Source organism: Cherax quadricarinatus, chromosome 1 (assembly GCF_038502225.1).
Source record: "Cherax quadricarinatus isolate ZL_2023a chromosome 1, ASM3850222v1, whole genome shotgun sequence".
NCBI classification, from domain to species: domain Eukaryota; kingdom Metazoa; phylum Arthropoda; class Malacostraca; order Decapoda; family Parastacidae; genus Cherax; species Cherax quadricarinatus.
This window is the reverse complement of record NC_091292.1, coordinates 47,737,642-47,753,681: the sequence shown is the minus strand read 5'-3', so window position 1 is coordinate 47,753,681 and position 16,040 is coordinate 47,737,642. Positions and strand designations below refer to the sequence as shown.

Below are 16,040 nucleotides of genomic sequence, written 5' to 3'. Positions count from 1 at the left end.
TTAAGGTATCGGAATGCTGTTCTCAGGTTTGCCAGGCGCCTATATGCTGCAGCAGTTACCTGGTTGATGTGTGCTTCCGGAGACATGCTCGGTGTTATACTCACTCCAAGATCTTTCTCCTTGAGCTAGGTTTGCAGTCTTTGGCCGCCTTGCCTATACTCTCTCTGCGGTCTTCTTTGCCCTTCCCCTATCTTCATGACTTTGCATTTGGCGGGATTAAATTCGAGAAGCCAGTTGCTGGACCAGGTGTCCAGTCTGTCCAGGTCTCTTTGAAGTCCTGCCCAGTCCTCATCTGATTTAATTCTCCTCATTAACTTCACATCGTCTGTGAACAGGGACACTTCTGAGTCTAACCCTTCCATCATGTCGTTCACAAATACCAAAAATAGCACTGGTCCTAGGACTGACCCCTGTGGGACCCCGCTGGTCACAGGTGCTCATTGTGATACATCATTACGTACCATGACTCGTTGTTGCCTTCCTGTCAGGTATTCTCTGATCCATTGCAGTGCCCTTCCTGTTATATGAGCCTGATCCTCTAGCTTCTGCACTAATCTCTTGTGAGGAACTGTGTCAAAGGCCTTCTTGCAGTCCAAGAAGATGCAATCAACCCACCTCTCTCTCTCGTGTCTTACTTCTGTTACTTTATCATAAAACCCCAGAAAGTTTGTGACACAGGATTTGCCTTCCATGAATCCGTGCTGGTTGGCGTTTATACTCTTGTTCCGTTCCAGGTGCTCCACCACTCTCCTCCTGATAATCTTCTCCATAACTTTGCATACTATGCACGTCAGTGACACAGGTCTATAGTTTAGTGCCTCTTTTCTGTCTCCTTTTTTAAAAATGGGAACTACATTTGCCGTCTTCCATACCTCAGGTAGTTGCCCAGTTTCGAGGGACATGTTGAAGATTGTGGCAAGTGGCACAAACAACATATCCGCTCCCTCTCTAAGGACCCACAGGGAGATGTCCGGTCCCATTGCCTTTGAGGTATCGATGTCCCTTAGCAGTTTCTTCACCTCCTCCTCATCTGTATGTATGTCATCCAACACGTGTTGGTATATTCCTTGCTGGTGTCCCCAGCTGGTCTGTCCCCCGAGAGGCCTTCCTGTCTCCTCTGTAAATACTTCCTTAAATCTCATGTTGAGCTCCTCACATACCTCTTGATCGTTTCTTTTGAGTTCTCCACCTTCTTTCCTTAGCCTTATCATCTGGTCTTTGACTGTTGTCTTCCTCCTAATGTGGCTATACATCAGTTTCGGGACAGACTTGACTTTCGATGCTATGTCGTTTTCGTACTGACGCTGGTCCTCCCTCCTTATCTGTGCGTACTCGTTTCTGGCTCTTTTACTAATCTTATTTTCCTGGGTCCTTTGCATCCTGTACCTTTTCCATTCTCTGGTGCACTTAGTTTTTGCCTCCCTACACCTTCGGGTAAACCAAGGACTCGCTTTGGTCTTCCTATTATTTCTGTTTCCCTTGGGAACAAACCTTTCCTCTGCATCCTTGCACTTTGTTGCTACATATTTCATCATTTCGTTTACTGATTTTCCTACCAGGTCTCTGTCCCACTGAGCCTCCTGCAGGAGGTTCCTCATACCTGTGTAGTCCCCCCTTTTGTAGTTTGGCTTTTCCCATTCAGTTCCTGTTACCTTTTCCACTTGTAACTTTACTACATAATCAAAACTCAGAACCACGTGATCGCTAGCTCCAAGGGGCCTCTCGTAAGTGATGTCCTCAGTGTCCGAACTGCTCAGGGTGAACACAAGATCCAGTCTTGCTGGTTCATCCTCCCCTCTCTCTCTGGTAGTGTTCCTGACATGTTGATGCATGAGGTTTTCAATTGTGTGTGTGTGTGTGTGCAAAACAACCATGGGGGAATCGAATGATAGCTGTAGGCCATTTGTATTGAGATCAACACGGGATCAGGAGTTTGCAATGTTTCGTAATAGAGGGGTCCAAGCAGATGCCATCACGTGGAGCGTCTTTGCTGGAGTGAGGCAGAGAGGTGGGAGGCATCAGGCAAGCAGGAAGTGCTCCCGAGTATACCAATACTCATAGACAGTTGCATCTGTGGTCACAGTGGGATCCTTGATAACCTGCCTATTGTGTATAAAAATATCTAGTTGAATGAATCCTATTGTAGCCAGCGGGCCCAGTGACTTACTGTCGCCAGCTGGCCTAGTAGCTTTCTGTAGCCAACTGGCCGAATGGCTTACTGTGGCCCGCTGGGCCAGTGGCTTACGCACTGGCCTGGAGTTTTGCGACTCACCTGCCACGAGTTCTAAACCTTCCCATACCGTGGATAGTTATCCAAGATATAAGCCACCAAAGATTTGATTGAAATACACATGTAAAGTGCATTCACAGGTATCCATATTCATTTCATAGATATTTTTATTTGCATGTATCTCTTAAGTCAAAAGTCATATCGTTATTTTCCTGTTCGACTGCATTCAGCTTCAACAGGATATTTTTTAACCACACTGATTTCGAAACTGACAATCGAAGCCAGTACCAGTATACCGCCAGTTACTGCTCCTTGTCCCATCATAGTGATACTCAGTTCATTGAATCCAGCTCTGATTAGACAGCGGTAAATGGTACCGTTGCCCACTTAATCGATGACCTGATAATCAGCGATCACTGCAATCTCATGGGGCCGCCAGCAATGAACGGGTACTATGACAGAGATCTGAATCAGAACATTTTTACCTAATGAATTAACCAGCAAAACAAAGTACAGTTAAGTTTTTAGGAATGTTCTTTCATATTTATTCTGCTTTAGTGATTGTAAACAAAGTACCAAGTTAGATAATAATTTAACAAAATTTTGACAAGTGCCAACACCGAAATCTAGATTCTGTTGGACCTGTGCTGGCATCTGTAATAGACATTGTATATTTTTTTCCTAATGATTTACAGGTAGTTTATAATGACGTTACTTTGTTCGTGAAGGAGAAGCAGAACGTTAGATAGGTTGCTCTTATTAATATCTAATTCTGAAAAATGGTTTAAGTACCCAGTACTCAATGGAAAAACTACGTTAACATTGATAACTGCTAATATACAGTTATACAAAACGAATGTGTTTGCTTTTGTAGGAGGAAATCATATATGGTTTCGAAGATGACAAAAACTTGAACCTGAGAACACTTAGTCCTATTAATTATCCTCTATTCTTAACTTTAATCAGATTAGTGAAATTATTATTACTATATATGAATTTGAATGTCATTCCTTGAAAAGGTAAAATATTTACCTAATAAAAACTTTCACCAAATTCCTTGATAAGCCTCATTATAAATAAGGTAATTAATTGCTACATTAGATAAAACTTTAGGCATAGATGAGCAAACAAAGGTTCTAATTTTTATCAGGGAATATTCAAGTATTACAATGTAATGATTCTTCATCTGGTGAGTTAGTGGACGTGTAACCACTTCACGGGTTTTCTTCATAACGAAGAAAAGTCATCACTATAAAAATAGTGGGAAAAACGAGAAGCAGAAACAAAAGACGTAACTACCTGGACAATAAAAACAGCTGAGGTCTGGCCGGTGGCAGAGAAGAGCACGGGCAGGATGTACTCCTGAGCTTCCCCGGACACACACTTTAGTTTTCCTTCAGGAGCGTGGATCAAGAGTGATGAGTTGGAGGGAGAGTAGTAATACTTTAGGTCCTTGGAGAACTTCGACTGATGCATAACTGTGCGGCAGTTCACAGCCATCATCTGTGGCAAGTAGAAAAAAGAACAGAATGAAGTAATGTTTGCAGATCCTGACCAGATATTGAAATTTCAGTAATGCTGCGTACTTCAAAACCCCAACAGTATGTATGTTTCGCATACATACATTATATATATATATATATATATATATATATATATATATATATATATATATATATATATATATATATATATATATATATATATATATATATATATATATATATATATATATATTATTGTAACCACGAACGAGTGGTATTGATCAAAAACAACACTGCACTAGCCAAGGACTCGAACCCATGCTGCTTTGGCTTGCCTCATAGTGGGTAAAAACACACGACGCCCTAATCCACTCGACCATATGATCCTTAATACTCGCTACTCAAGGACACACAATGGTGTGGATGACTCGAGGCTAATTTCATTTTAGTCCCTGTTCGGTGTACTAGCACAATGAGAAGTATTTTATATTATTGTAACCACGAACGAGTGGTATTGATCAATAACAACACTACACTAGCCAAGGACTCGAACCCATGCTGCTTTGGCTTGCCTCATAGTGGGTAAAAACACACGACGCCCTAATCCACTCGACCATATGATCCTTAATACTCGCTACTCAAGGACACACGATGGTGTGGATGACTCGAGGCTAATTTCATTCCAGTCCCTGTTTGGTGTACTAGCACAACGAGCACTATTTTATATTACTGTAACCACAAACGAGAGGTATTGATCAATAACAACACTGCACTAGCCTAGCACTCGAACGTATGCTGCTTTGCCCTGCCTCATGGTGGGCGAAAACACATGACGTTCTAATCCACTCGACCATGCGATCCTTAGGAGTAGCGCATCCAGCAGAACTGAATGTTGTACTTCCTACCCAAGGACACACGGTGGTGTGGATGACTCGATGCTAATTTCGTTCTAGTCCCTGTTTGGTGTACTAGCACAACGAGGAGTATTTTGTATTATTGTAACCACAAACGAGTGGTATTGATCAATAACAACACTGCACCATCGTGTGTCCTTGGGTAGCGAGTACAACATTCAATTCTGCTGGATGCGCTACTCTTAAGGATCGTATAATCGAGTGGATTAGGGCATCATGTGTTTCGCCCACCATGAGGCAGGCCAAAGCAGCATAGGTTCGAGTCCTAGGCTAGTACAGTGTTGTTATTGATCAATACTACTCGTTCGTTGTTATAATAATATAAAATACTGCTCGTTTTGCTAGTACACCAAACAGGGACTAGAATGAAATTAGCATCGGGTCATCCACACCATCGTGTGTCCTTGGGTAGCGAGTACAACATTCAGTTCTGCTGGAGGTGCTCCTCTTAAGAATCGTATGGTCGAGTGGATTAGGGCGTCATGTGTTTTTGCCCATCATGAGGCAGGCCAAACCAGCATGGGTTCGAGTCCTTTGCTAGTGCAGTGTTGTTATTGATCAATATCACTCTTTTGTGGTTACAATAATATAAAATACTGCTCGTTGTGCTTGTACACCAAACAGGGACTAGAATGAAATTAGTCTCGAGTCATCCAGACCATCGGGTGTCCTTGGGTAGCTAGTACAACATTCAATTCTGCTGGAAGCGCTACTCTTAAGGATCGTGTGGTCGAGTGGATTAGGGTGTCATGTGTTTTCGCCCACCATGAGGCAGGCCAAAGCAGCATGGGTTCGAGTCCTTGGCTAGTGCAGTGTTGTTATTGATCAATACCACTTTTCGTGGTTCCAATATATAAAATACTGCTCGTTGTGCTAGTGCACCAAACAGGGACTAGAATGAAATTAGCCTCGAGTTATCCACACGATCGTGTGTCCTTGGGTAGCGAATACAACATTCAGTTCTGCTGAATTAAGGATCGTATGGTCGAGTGGATTAGGGCGTCATGTGTTTTCGCCCACCATGAGGCAGGCCAAAGCAGCATGGGTTCCAGTCCTTGGCTGGTCCAGTATTGTTGTTGATATATATATATATATATATATATATATATATATATATATATATATATATATATATATATATATATATATATATATCAGGTGATTTCAGAATATGCTAAACAACCACTCTGAAAGAATAGAGAAATTCCAAGCGCTTTCGTGACTACTCACATTATCAAGGAACTATGAAAGTAAAGCATCCAAGGAAGCTATATAAAGGGTCTGGCCAGCACCTTACTATAGTGAGGTGCTGGCCAGACCCATTATATAGCTTCCTTGGATGCTTTATTTTCATAGTTCCTTGATAATGTGAGTAGTCACGAAAGCGCTTGGAATTTCTCTATTCTTTCAGAGTGGTTGTTTTGCATATATATATATATATATATATATATATATATATATATATATATATATATATATATATATATATATATATATATATATATATATATATATATATATATATAATATATAATATATAATATATATATATATATATATATAAATATATATATATATATATATATATATATATATATAAATATATATATATATATATATATATATATATATATATATATATATATATGTCGTGCCCAATAGGTAAAACTTGTTGTTTTGGATTAAACAGCAACGTTCTTTTTGCCTAATATGAAAAGCGAAAATTTGTGTATGCTATAACTTCGCAAAAATCATTTTGAATCTAATGAAAAAAATATGTTTCATTGTGTTTGTTTTTTATTAAATTATTGGAAACTTATCTAAAATATATTTAGTTGGGTTCAGGCTAAATTGAATTTCACTTGTTATAATAAGGTTAGGTAATTTTTTAATGCACTTCTCAGAAACAAGCGAAATTATATTTAGTGACAATGCAGCCAGCAAGATTCGAAGCTATGTTGGCAACTGTCCACGACTGATGCTTAACTTCCATCTTGACGCCTTAACAATTCAGCTACAGCTGCCCAATAACCTTAGCTAGCCATAGTTCATCCTGTTACCGGATATACCAGTAAGACTCAGACATGGTCACCACCTGTTTCATTCTCTTCCTGTATGTCCTACCCTCAAGTTGGATATTATACTGAATGTACCTCGCAGAAACAGCGAAAGTATATTTAAAGAAGTATCACATCCAACACGATCGAACTCATAGCTGCAACTATCCACGATAATTGCAGTTGTGGCGTAGCTCTCAACCTGACGCCTTAAACCACTCAGCTGCAGATGCCCAGTAACATTAGGTAGCCTACTCGACTGCAAGTCATATTTTTTCCTAATGCGAGGTACACCAGTGAGATTCCAACATGGTCTCCATATATTTCATTTTCTTCCGGTATGTTCTTTCATCTGGAGCGATACTTAACTCAAAAGTACATAAGTATCTTGATTTAAATCTCAAGGTTATCCATAACATTTACAAACAAAGTTTTAGTACCAAAAGGATGCAAAATTTTATGTAATATCAGTCCTATCTCTATACATGTTAATTTCATAGAGAAAAAATTACTTACGCCAAAAGGTATGTATCTCTTAATGAATATACAATAAGAGAGCATTTGTCCAGTGTTTTAGGAAATAAATATTGTTGACTAGTGTCACACTGGTGAAAAACATTCTTAATGATTCTCATGCAAGTGACTGACTTTTTCCTAAAAAAAAAATAAAGAAACTGAAATCCTGCCAAGACACATGACTGATTTACTCATGGGTTGACAGTAAATTAGGTTAGTATAAAGAGAAAATTAAAAACATTGTTTTACATATAACTGGACTTATCTGCTGAAACAAGTCAACACGTACCATGACGCGATTAGTGTCGTAGTTTGGCAACACTACTGTGAAGAGACCATCTGGTGCTGTGGTCATGTTGGTGCACCGACCAGCTGCACACACGTCTACAGGAACACCAGCAGCAGCAGAACCATCTGGCAGCTCAGCTCTCACCTGAAATTTGTAGAGATCGTTGGATTGATAATCATTACTATATAGTCATCAGGGACATGCTTAATGAGTGTTTAGGTCCAGCAGACATAACGACACAAAAGTTCAGTTGACGAAAAAAAACTGTAGCATTAGGTTGAAACTGTTTTGTCTATTAACTACTGCGATTTTAATTGATATCAAAAAGTTTATACTAATTTGCGTAAATATTTCTTAGCTCTAATGATTAGAGAACAAAAAATATTCATAATGACACATTAGCTAAACCAATTATATATTACAATATGATCAAAATAGGTATTGCCAAATTTAATTATACATGTAACAAGAGTCAAAATATATTTTACACACACACACACACACACACACACACACACACATACTCACACACACACACACACACACACACACACACACACACACACACACACACACATACGCACACACACACACACACACACACACACACACACACACACACACACACACACATACGCACACACACACACACACACACACACACACACACACACACACACACACACACACACACACAGACACACACACACACATACACACACACACACTCACACACACACACACACACACACTCACACACACACACACACATACGCACACACACACACACACACACACACACACACACACACACACACACACACACACACACACACACACACACACACACACTGGTCAGTCCTGGGGACAGAACTATTTTTGGTATATGTGAATGACATGACGGAAGGGATAGACTCAGAAGTGTCCCTGTTCGCAGATTATGTGAAGTTAATGAGGAGAATTAAATCATATGAGGATCAGGCTGGACTACGAAAAGACCTCGACAGGCTGGAAGCTTGGTCCAGCAACTGGACCAAGGGGAAAGGGAAAGAAGACCACAAACAGAGAATAGGCTAGGTGGACAAAGACTGCAAACCTCACTCAAGAAAAAGGATCCTGGGGTGAGTATAATACCGAGCACATCTCCTGAGGCTCATATCAACCAGATAACTGCTGCAGCATATGGGCGCCTGCGAAACCTGAGAATAGCGTTCTGATACCTCAGTAAGGATTGCTCTAGACTCTGTACACCGTGTACGTCAGGCCCATACTGACGTGCATCACCAGTTTGGAACTCACACCTGGTCAAGCAAGTAAAGAAATTAGAGAAAGTGCGAAGGTTTGCAACTAGGCTAGTTCCAGAGCAAAGGAGAATGTCCTACGAAGAAAGGTTAAGGGAATCGGCTAGACGACACAAAAGAGTCAGGGAAGACATGATAATGACATACAAAATACTGCGAGGAATTGACAAGGTGGACAGAGACTTGGTGTTCCAGAGATGGGGCACAGAAACAAGGGGTCGCAATTGGAAGCTGAAGATTCAGATGAGTCAAAGAGATGTTAGGAATTATTTCTTTAGTCATAGAGTTGTCAGGAAGTGAAATAGTCTGGCAAGTGATGAAGTGGAGGCAGGAACCTTACATAGTTATTAAACGAGGTTTGATAAAGCTCATGGAGCAGGGAGAGAGGGAACCTAGCAGCAATCAGTAAAGAGGCAGGACCAGGAGCTATGTCTCGACCCCTCGAACCACGAATAGGTGAGTACAAATAGGTTAGTGCACACACACATACGCACCCAAGAACAGACACACACACACACACACAAACACACACACACACACACACACACACACACACACACACACACACACATACACACATTGCATCAAGAACCAAATCTGGCCTAAAGTTGTTGTTCAACTACATCAGGAGGAAAACAACAGTCAAGGACCAGGTGAATAGGCTAAAAAAGGAAGGACGGGAGCTCACAAGGAAGGACCAGGAAGTACGTGAAGAGCTCATCTCGAGACTGAGGGAAATATTCTCAGAGGAGACAGAAAAGCTCACAACAGACTAAGGCATAAGAGTGCTGGCACTAGCATATGTTAGACACAATACATAAAACCTCGGAGGTGAAGAATGTTGGGTGAGTTAAATACCTCAAAAACCGTGCAACCAGAAAATATCTTTGCCAGAGGTGAAGAAGACAGCAAATGTAGTCCCAGATTTTAAGAAAAGAGACAGATAGAAGCATTAAACTAAAGACCAGTGTCTCTGACATGTATAGTATGTAAAGTCGTGAACAGGATTTTCAGAAGAGTGGTGGAGCACCTAGAAATCAGTGAGCTTATACATGACAACCAGCACAGCTTCATGGATGGAAAATCATGTGTCACAAACATACAGGAGATCTATGACAAGGTAAGAGCAGTAAGCAAGAGAGACAAGTTGCATCGATTGCATTTTCTTGGACTGTAAGAAGGCTTGTGATGAAGTACCTCACAAATGACCGCTTCAAAAGTTAGAGGAGCAAGCAGAAATAACAGAAAAAGCACTGAAATGCATCAGAGAATACCTGACAGGATGGACACAACGTGTGATGGTAAGTAACGAGGTGCATGTGTCGAGTGGGGTTCCAGAAGGATCATTTCTAGGGCCGGTGTTGTTTCTTGTTTATGTGAATGACATAACAGAATGAATAGAGTCAGAAGCGACCCTGTTTGTAAACGACGTGAAACTAATAAGGAGAAAACAGGAGGACGAGGATTAGGAAAGGTTACAGACGAGTCTGATAAATGGTTCCAAGAGTGTAAGAGGTGCGAGCCTTTTTTCAGCGATTAGAAAATTAAGATTGAATTTTTTATATATTTTATTTAAAAAAACACATTATACATGTATGGTATACATAATTGACTTAAAACAAGGAACGTGAAGCATTATATAAGACAACAACATACATATAAGTAAATAGAGGACAACCTGAACATACCTTAAACACAAAACAGCTATATAATCCAAAACCTGGAACTCTTATTCATATTGCGTATAAAACTTTACATACAAAAAACAATCTCATATAAACTAATTCATTGCACACTCAATGGTACAATGGTTATATAAAATTACTAACAAAAACCTACATGACACTTGAAATTGAATCATGGTATTCTTTTTTTTTTTGTATATATTTAAAATGGAACCAAAATATGCAAAAAACCCTTAATAATTAAATTAAGACTTTTGCAGATCTAGAATGTATGATCACATACAAAGAAACACTAAGACACCTAATACCCCGACAAACCCCCTATCTAATTTCTTAATTAAGGAGTACTGGATACTGAACCGCCATCATTTCACTTGTCTGTGCAATGTGTACAAAAAAAAAAAAGTTGTGTAAGGTTTGCCTCAACTGCTACTTTCATAATATTGCGAGATTCTCATTTAGGGAGGAAAAAAAAGTTTCTGTGAAAAGTTGTTACAAATATTATTTGTCTTCTTGTTAATATTGATCTGTTACTGTGATTAATTACAATTTTCAATTACACATTCCATTATTATTTACTTATTATTTTATACCGTTTACCAATCTCACTTTTTTCAAGACTGAATATATCCAAGATTTCACTAACCTTGAGGGTGTAGGGAAGGTTTGGCTTCATGTACTCGTCTTCGTAGATAGTTTTGAAAGAGACAGCATTGCGAGTGATGGAAACTGAAGCCTCACGTTTCATCTCTACATCAGTTCCCTCCTCTGTGACGATGACGGAAGCCTGGAGACTATACACGTTACAGTCGATCACCTTCATCTCCTGCGCAGTAAATTTCACTTCTCGACACCCAGAGAACTGTGGGGAGATACATAACTGAAACCACAATCCCTTACAGCTGCACACAAAGACCTACAGGTGAATACTTAATAGCACACTCACTCACACCTTCCCTCAGTATGATAGAAAAGTAAAAATATCTTTACAAAATCTCTTACAGCTACACCCAGATCTGCAGATGTTTTATAGCACAAGATCAAAAGAAAAATAAAAAAAAAGGAAAGGCGTAGTATATACAGTATCATATATAAAACAAAGACCTGGTGAAAAACCACAGTGGCAGTGTTCGACTTTTAATTTAATTTCGAATAAGTTTTTGATATAACTGACGCAGAGGAGAAATTTTTTTAATATATTATTTTAAGGTTTAACTAGCATCGCAATGCATCTGTTAAATATTAAGTTGCACTAAACTCCTGATCCTTTTTAATAAAGTAACTTTACAATATTGTACACTGACTGAATCTTCAGCATTGTGGAAGAAGTAAATCCAAGAAATTTAACAAATGCTGAATCTTACTGAGTACAGAATGGTACGAGAGTTGAAACTATATTTTAAATGCATAAATTTTTATTAAAGAAGCAAGAATCGAATGAAGTAATTAATTTTTAAGGAAATATATCAGTCATAAAATCAACTTACTATGCACAACATTAACAAAGTATTGATGAAACAATGTATTTCCTTATATGGAATGTCAGTATAAAAATTAACAAAATTTAAGTTTTTAATTAGCATTAATATTTACTCTATTTTTTCTTATGTAGTAAAACAGTGGTTTTGAAACGCCGGTCCGCAGAAATTTTCTGCCCGCCCCCGAAAAAGTTATCAGTCATAAGCGGTACAGCGCAGCCTGTGACAACCAGTATAGTTACTCACTTCGTTTAGTGTTCAGTCATTATTGTGTGGAAAACATGTATTAATAACTTTCCGCGTACAGTGACACTTCTCTACAGCGGACACTGGTGGAGACGCAATAAGTGTCCGTTATGGAGACGTTGATAATGTATAAACAACTGTTCAAATAAAACATTTATATACACTGAACATCTGAACATCATCCAAAGAGTTTTTTATGTACCATCGCCTCCATAGCGGACACGTATTGCATCTCCACTAACGTCCGCTATAGCGAAATTTCATTGTATTTCGGAAAGCAAATAATTTCTTGTGTCAATGTGTTGAAGAATTTGAAACCCTAGAAAATGGAGACAATAAGAGTCAAACAGCAAGAACAGTAGTCAGGAGACATTTAGTGACAACACGGAAAGTAAGAAAGGGACAAGGAAAAAGAAATGCGTTGATACTTGGGAATATGTGACACCAACTAAAAAAATAAAAGGAGAACTTAGAGCTTGGTTTCACTATAGCCATTAGCAGTGAACTATCGCCACGGCCACTGTGTGTAGTATGTTCCGAAATCCTATCAAATGACGCTATGAAACCTTCCAAACTTGCTCGTCATTTGCGATCAAATCATAGCCATCTTACAGATAAGTCAATGGGTATTTTTGAAAGATTATACAACCAGATGAAAAGTCAAAAAAATCAAATGAAGAAGATGGCGATTAGTGACAAGTCACTGCTTCAAGAGTCTTATTTAGTTGCTCTTCGAATATCTAAAGAGAAAAAAACCTTCACTGTTGGGGAAGAGTTAGTAAAGCCTAGCATCTCAGATGTAGATGGAGAAATTTTGGTTACTAAAACCGCTCAAAAACTAGAGGCTATACCGCTTTCGGACGACAACTGTGGAGAAATTTTCTCCTGGAGGGGGGGGTATCAGCCCCCTTCAGCCCCTTTCAGCCCCTTTCAGCCTTTTCAGCCCTGAGGGGCCCAGCCTTCTCAGAAGGGGCTATATCAAGTAACTGATCCCAGATGCAGTACGAACATGTGACATGGTCACGCGGCCATGGCTCCTTGCAAGATTCTGATGTTGCAAGTAGTTTAGTTTAATAAGAGACAGTCCATCTCTTGCCTTAGCAGGACAATTAAGGAAAATCCTGCTCCCACTTTATTAATATGGTAAAGATAGTGTACCTTGTTGTCTATACTTAAGACAGCAAGAATCAAGCATTTTGCTTTGCTTCATAGTGGAAGTTTGACAAGGAAGTGAAATGTATAGGTCATCGTTTCCTTTATGCTGGGTACAAGCGAGGTGCAGGGAGACACTGTGAGGTCAGATTACTTTTGACCCTACTGGGACTCACACTGACGCCAGAATAACCAACAAAGAACACTGATCCGCACGTTAGTGTGTACAAAGAAGTGTCTCACAAAACACAATAAACACTTACAGTGATATGTGATCAGCTTCTTTAGTAAACAGATAGTGAATATATGAACAAATCTTGATGAACAGTGTAACGAGTGTTGCGATCCAACAGAGTGTAGTGCAACATTCTTCAAAGAACACTCTTTAATCAAGTCATCGGATATCCGGGTGTAACTACGGGTCAGATACATATACCCAGGTAAGTGTACTAAGACATATTCGAGTTCTATTGACTGAGCAGTTGAGAGCAAAATTACTTACTATCTAGTAACCTATCATAAAACCCGGTGAGGAGTGGACCTTTGAGTCCACACAAGTTTTCCAGTCAGCAAACAGTTAATGAAATATGCTGACATAATACCTCCTAGGGGTAATTTGTTTTCAGTATTTATCTTTTACAGTCCATTTTGAAGTGGCTACGACAGCTTCTCAAGACCTCGGCTGCAGGGGCGGTGTGTAGGCGAAAGTTGTCTATCAAGCTAAGTTCCCATTATATTTAATCTTTAACCTTAGTTGTACCATTTCTCAACAACACCATTCAGAGGAGAATTGTTAACATGGCCACAGATATTGAATAGCAAATTGTAGAGGATATAATGAAATAGAGATGTTTGCGATTCAACTTGATGAATCAACTGACGTGAGGACTGAGGATCCTCGTAAAGGCAACTCTGCTAGGTTAATATTACCTTTATGGAAGATATCAGCTCATACACACATATTACTCATGAAAAAGAAAACCTGTTCGAATTGTCTTCTTTCACTCTAGTGTCCAAACATAAAATGCAATCTTTGTCTCAATTTTGGATATCACTGGAAAAGAATATCCATCTCTCAATTATAGAGCTAATAAATTTTTGGTCGTATTTTCGACTACTTATTTTTGTGAAAAGACTTTTTGGACATGTCAGTGATAAAAACCAAACAGAGAAGTCGAATGAATCTGAATGCAGCGCTTCATCTGTTAGAAACACCGCTGGAGCCACGGCTGGAGCCACAGCTGGAGCCACGGCTGGAGCCACAGCTGGAGCCACGGCTGGAGCCACAGCTGGAGCCACGGCTGGAGCCACAGCTGGAGCCACGGCTGGAGCCACAGCTGGAGCCACGGCTGGAGCCACAGCTGGAGCCACGGCTGGAGCCACAGCTGGAGCCACGGCTGGAGCCACGGCTGGAGCCACGGCTGGAGCCACAGCTGGAGCCACGGCTGGAGCCATAGTTATTAAATATTCTAGAAAGGAGCAGCTGCATAGTTCCCACCAATTTTATTTGAATTATATAATAAAATTTTGAATTAAATAATGCTTTCTCAAAAGTACAGAAATTTTTACTTTATAATATTAGATTTAAAAAAAAATACATAATATAAGAAATAATATTATACTATTTTTAACACGTTGGCCGTTTCCTAGAGTCAGGTGACCCAAAAAGAAATATCTTTATTAGCGGTTTGCAGTTGTTAAAAAGGCTGAAAATCACTGTAGTTAAATACACTAGCGTCTAGAGCGATAACAATATCTTCGAAATAAATTATGAAGAGCGAAAAATGAAAAGGAACAAAAGCAGCAGAAACATAAGAGAAAAAAATGAGAAGGAAAAATACAGATTAAACGACAAAATAATCTTCCTTAAGAAATAAGGAAAAATGAGATAATACACACTAATACACAGCGATAAACTGATGCAACCCCCCTCCCCCTTCCCACCGAGAAAAATAATATAAATATGCAATGACAAAGAAGGAAACATTTAACAGAAAAACAATAAACATACTAAAAAAATTATATTAGAAGCATTTAAAGTAAATATTATACCTCAGGAGCAAACAATAGTAAAAATAACAGAAGCAGTGGAAGTAATGTTAGTGTAAGTATAAATAAAAGTTATTAAGGGAAATATATTATTATTTAGGAAGTTACTGTAATTATTTCATTGTCCTCATCGCTCTCGGGTCGTGTGGACGGGCTGCGCAGTAGCTCCTGAATCAACTGGTTTACTGCATAGTTTTCCTGTTTTGTGCATACAACATGGCAGATCGCATTGGACGCCGGGTGAACACTGTTTGTGTGGAATTGGTGCGTGGCACGCTTACAGGAACAACAATGCAGGTGTTACTGCCTGCGATCATCAGTGAGGTATATGGAATACCAAACGAAGAATTATATGGAGTAGCAGTAAATGGTGTGTCAAGGATTTTCATTAAATTTAAAGAAGCAGGATTCCACACAAGCATAGTCAACAAATATCAAAAGAAAAGGCTAGCAGTGAACACTATGGTGGAAGTCTGCTTACATGATGTGTCCAGCTATGTGACGTGGGTGAAAGTACGAAACGTGCCGTTTGAGGCAACAGAGCATGATGTAATGGCAGTGTTTAGCAGCTATGGAAAAATCCACTCAGCTGAGATGGGAGTGTGGCAAAATGGTCCTTATGAGGGGCTACCCGAGGGA

The 16,040-nt window shown here is 39.4% G+C and overlaps 1 protein-coding gene across 1 annotated transcript in view; it reads right to left on the bottom strand.

The window, feature by feature from the left end:
• LOC128685349 (pregnancy zone protein-like) overlaps positions 1–16,040 on the bottom strand; it is a 503,287-nt gene that overhangs the window by 355,936 nt on the left and 131,311 nt on the right. Inside the window, exons 7-9 of the mRNA XM_070082129.1 lie at positions 11,123–11,338; positions 7,491–7,634; positions 3,530–3,733 (exon numbers count right to left, since the gene is read on the bottom strand). Coding sequence (XP_069938230.1) covers positions 3,530–3,733; positions 7,491–7,634; positions 11,123–11,338 — 564 coding nt within the window. The remainder of the gene's footprint in view (positions 1–3,529; positions 3,734–7,490; positions 7,635–11,122; positions 11,339–16,040) is intronic.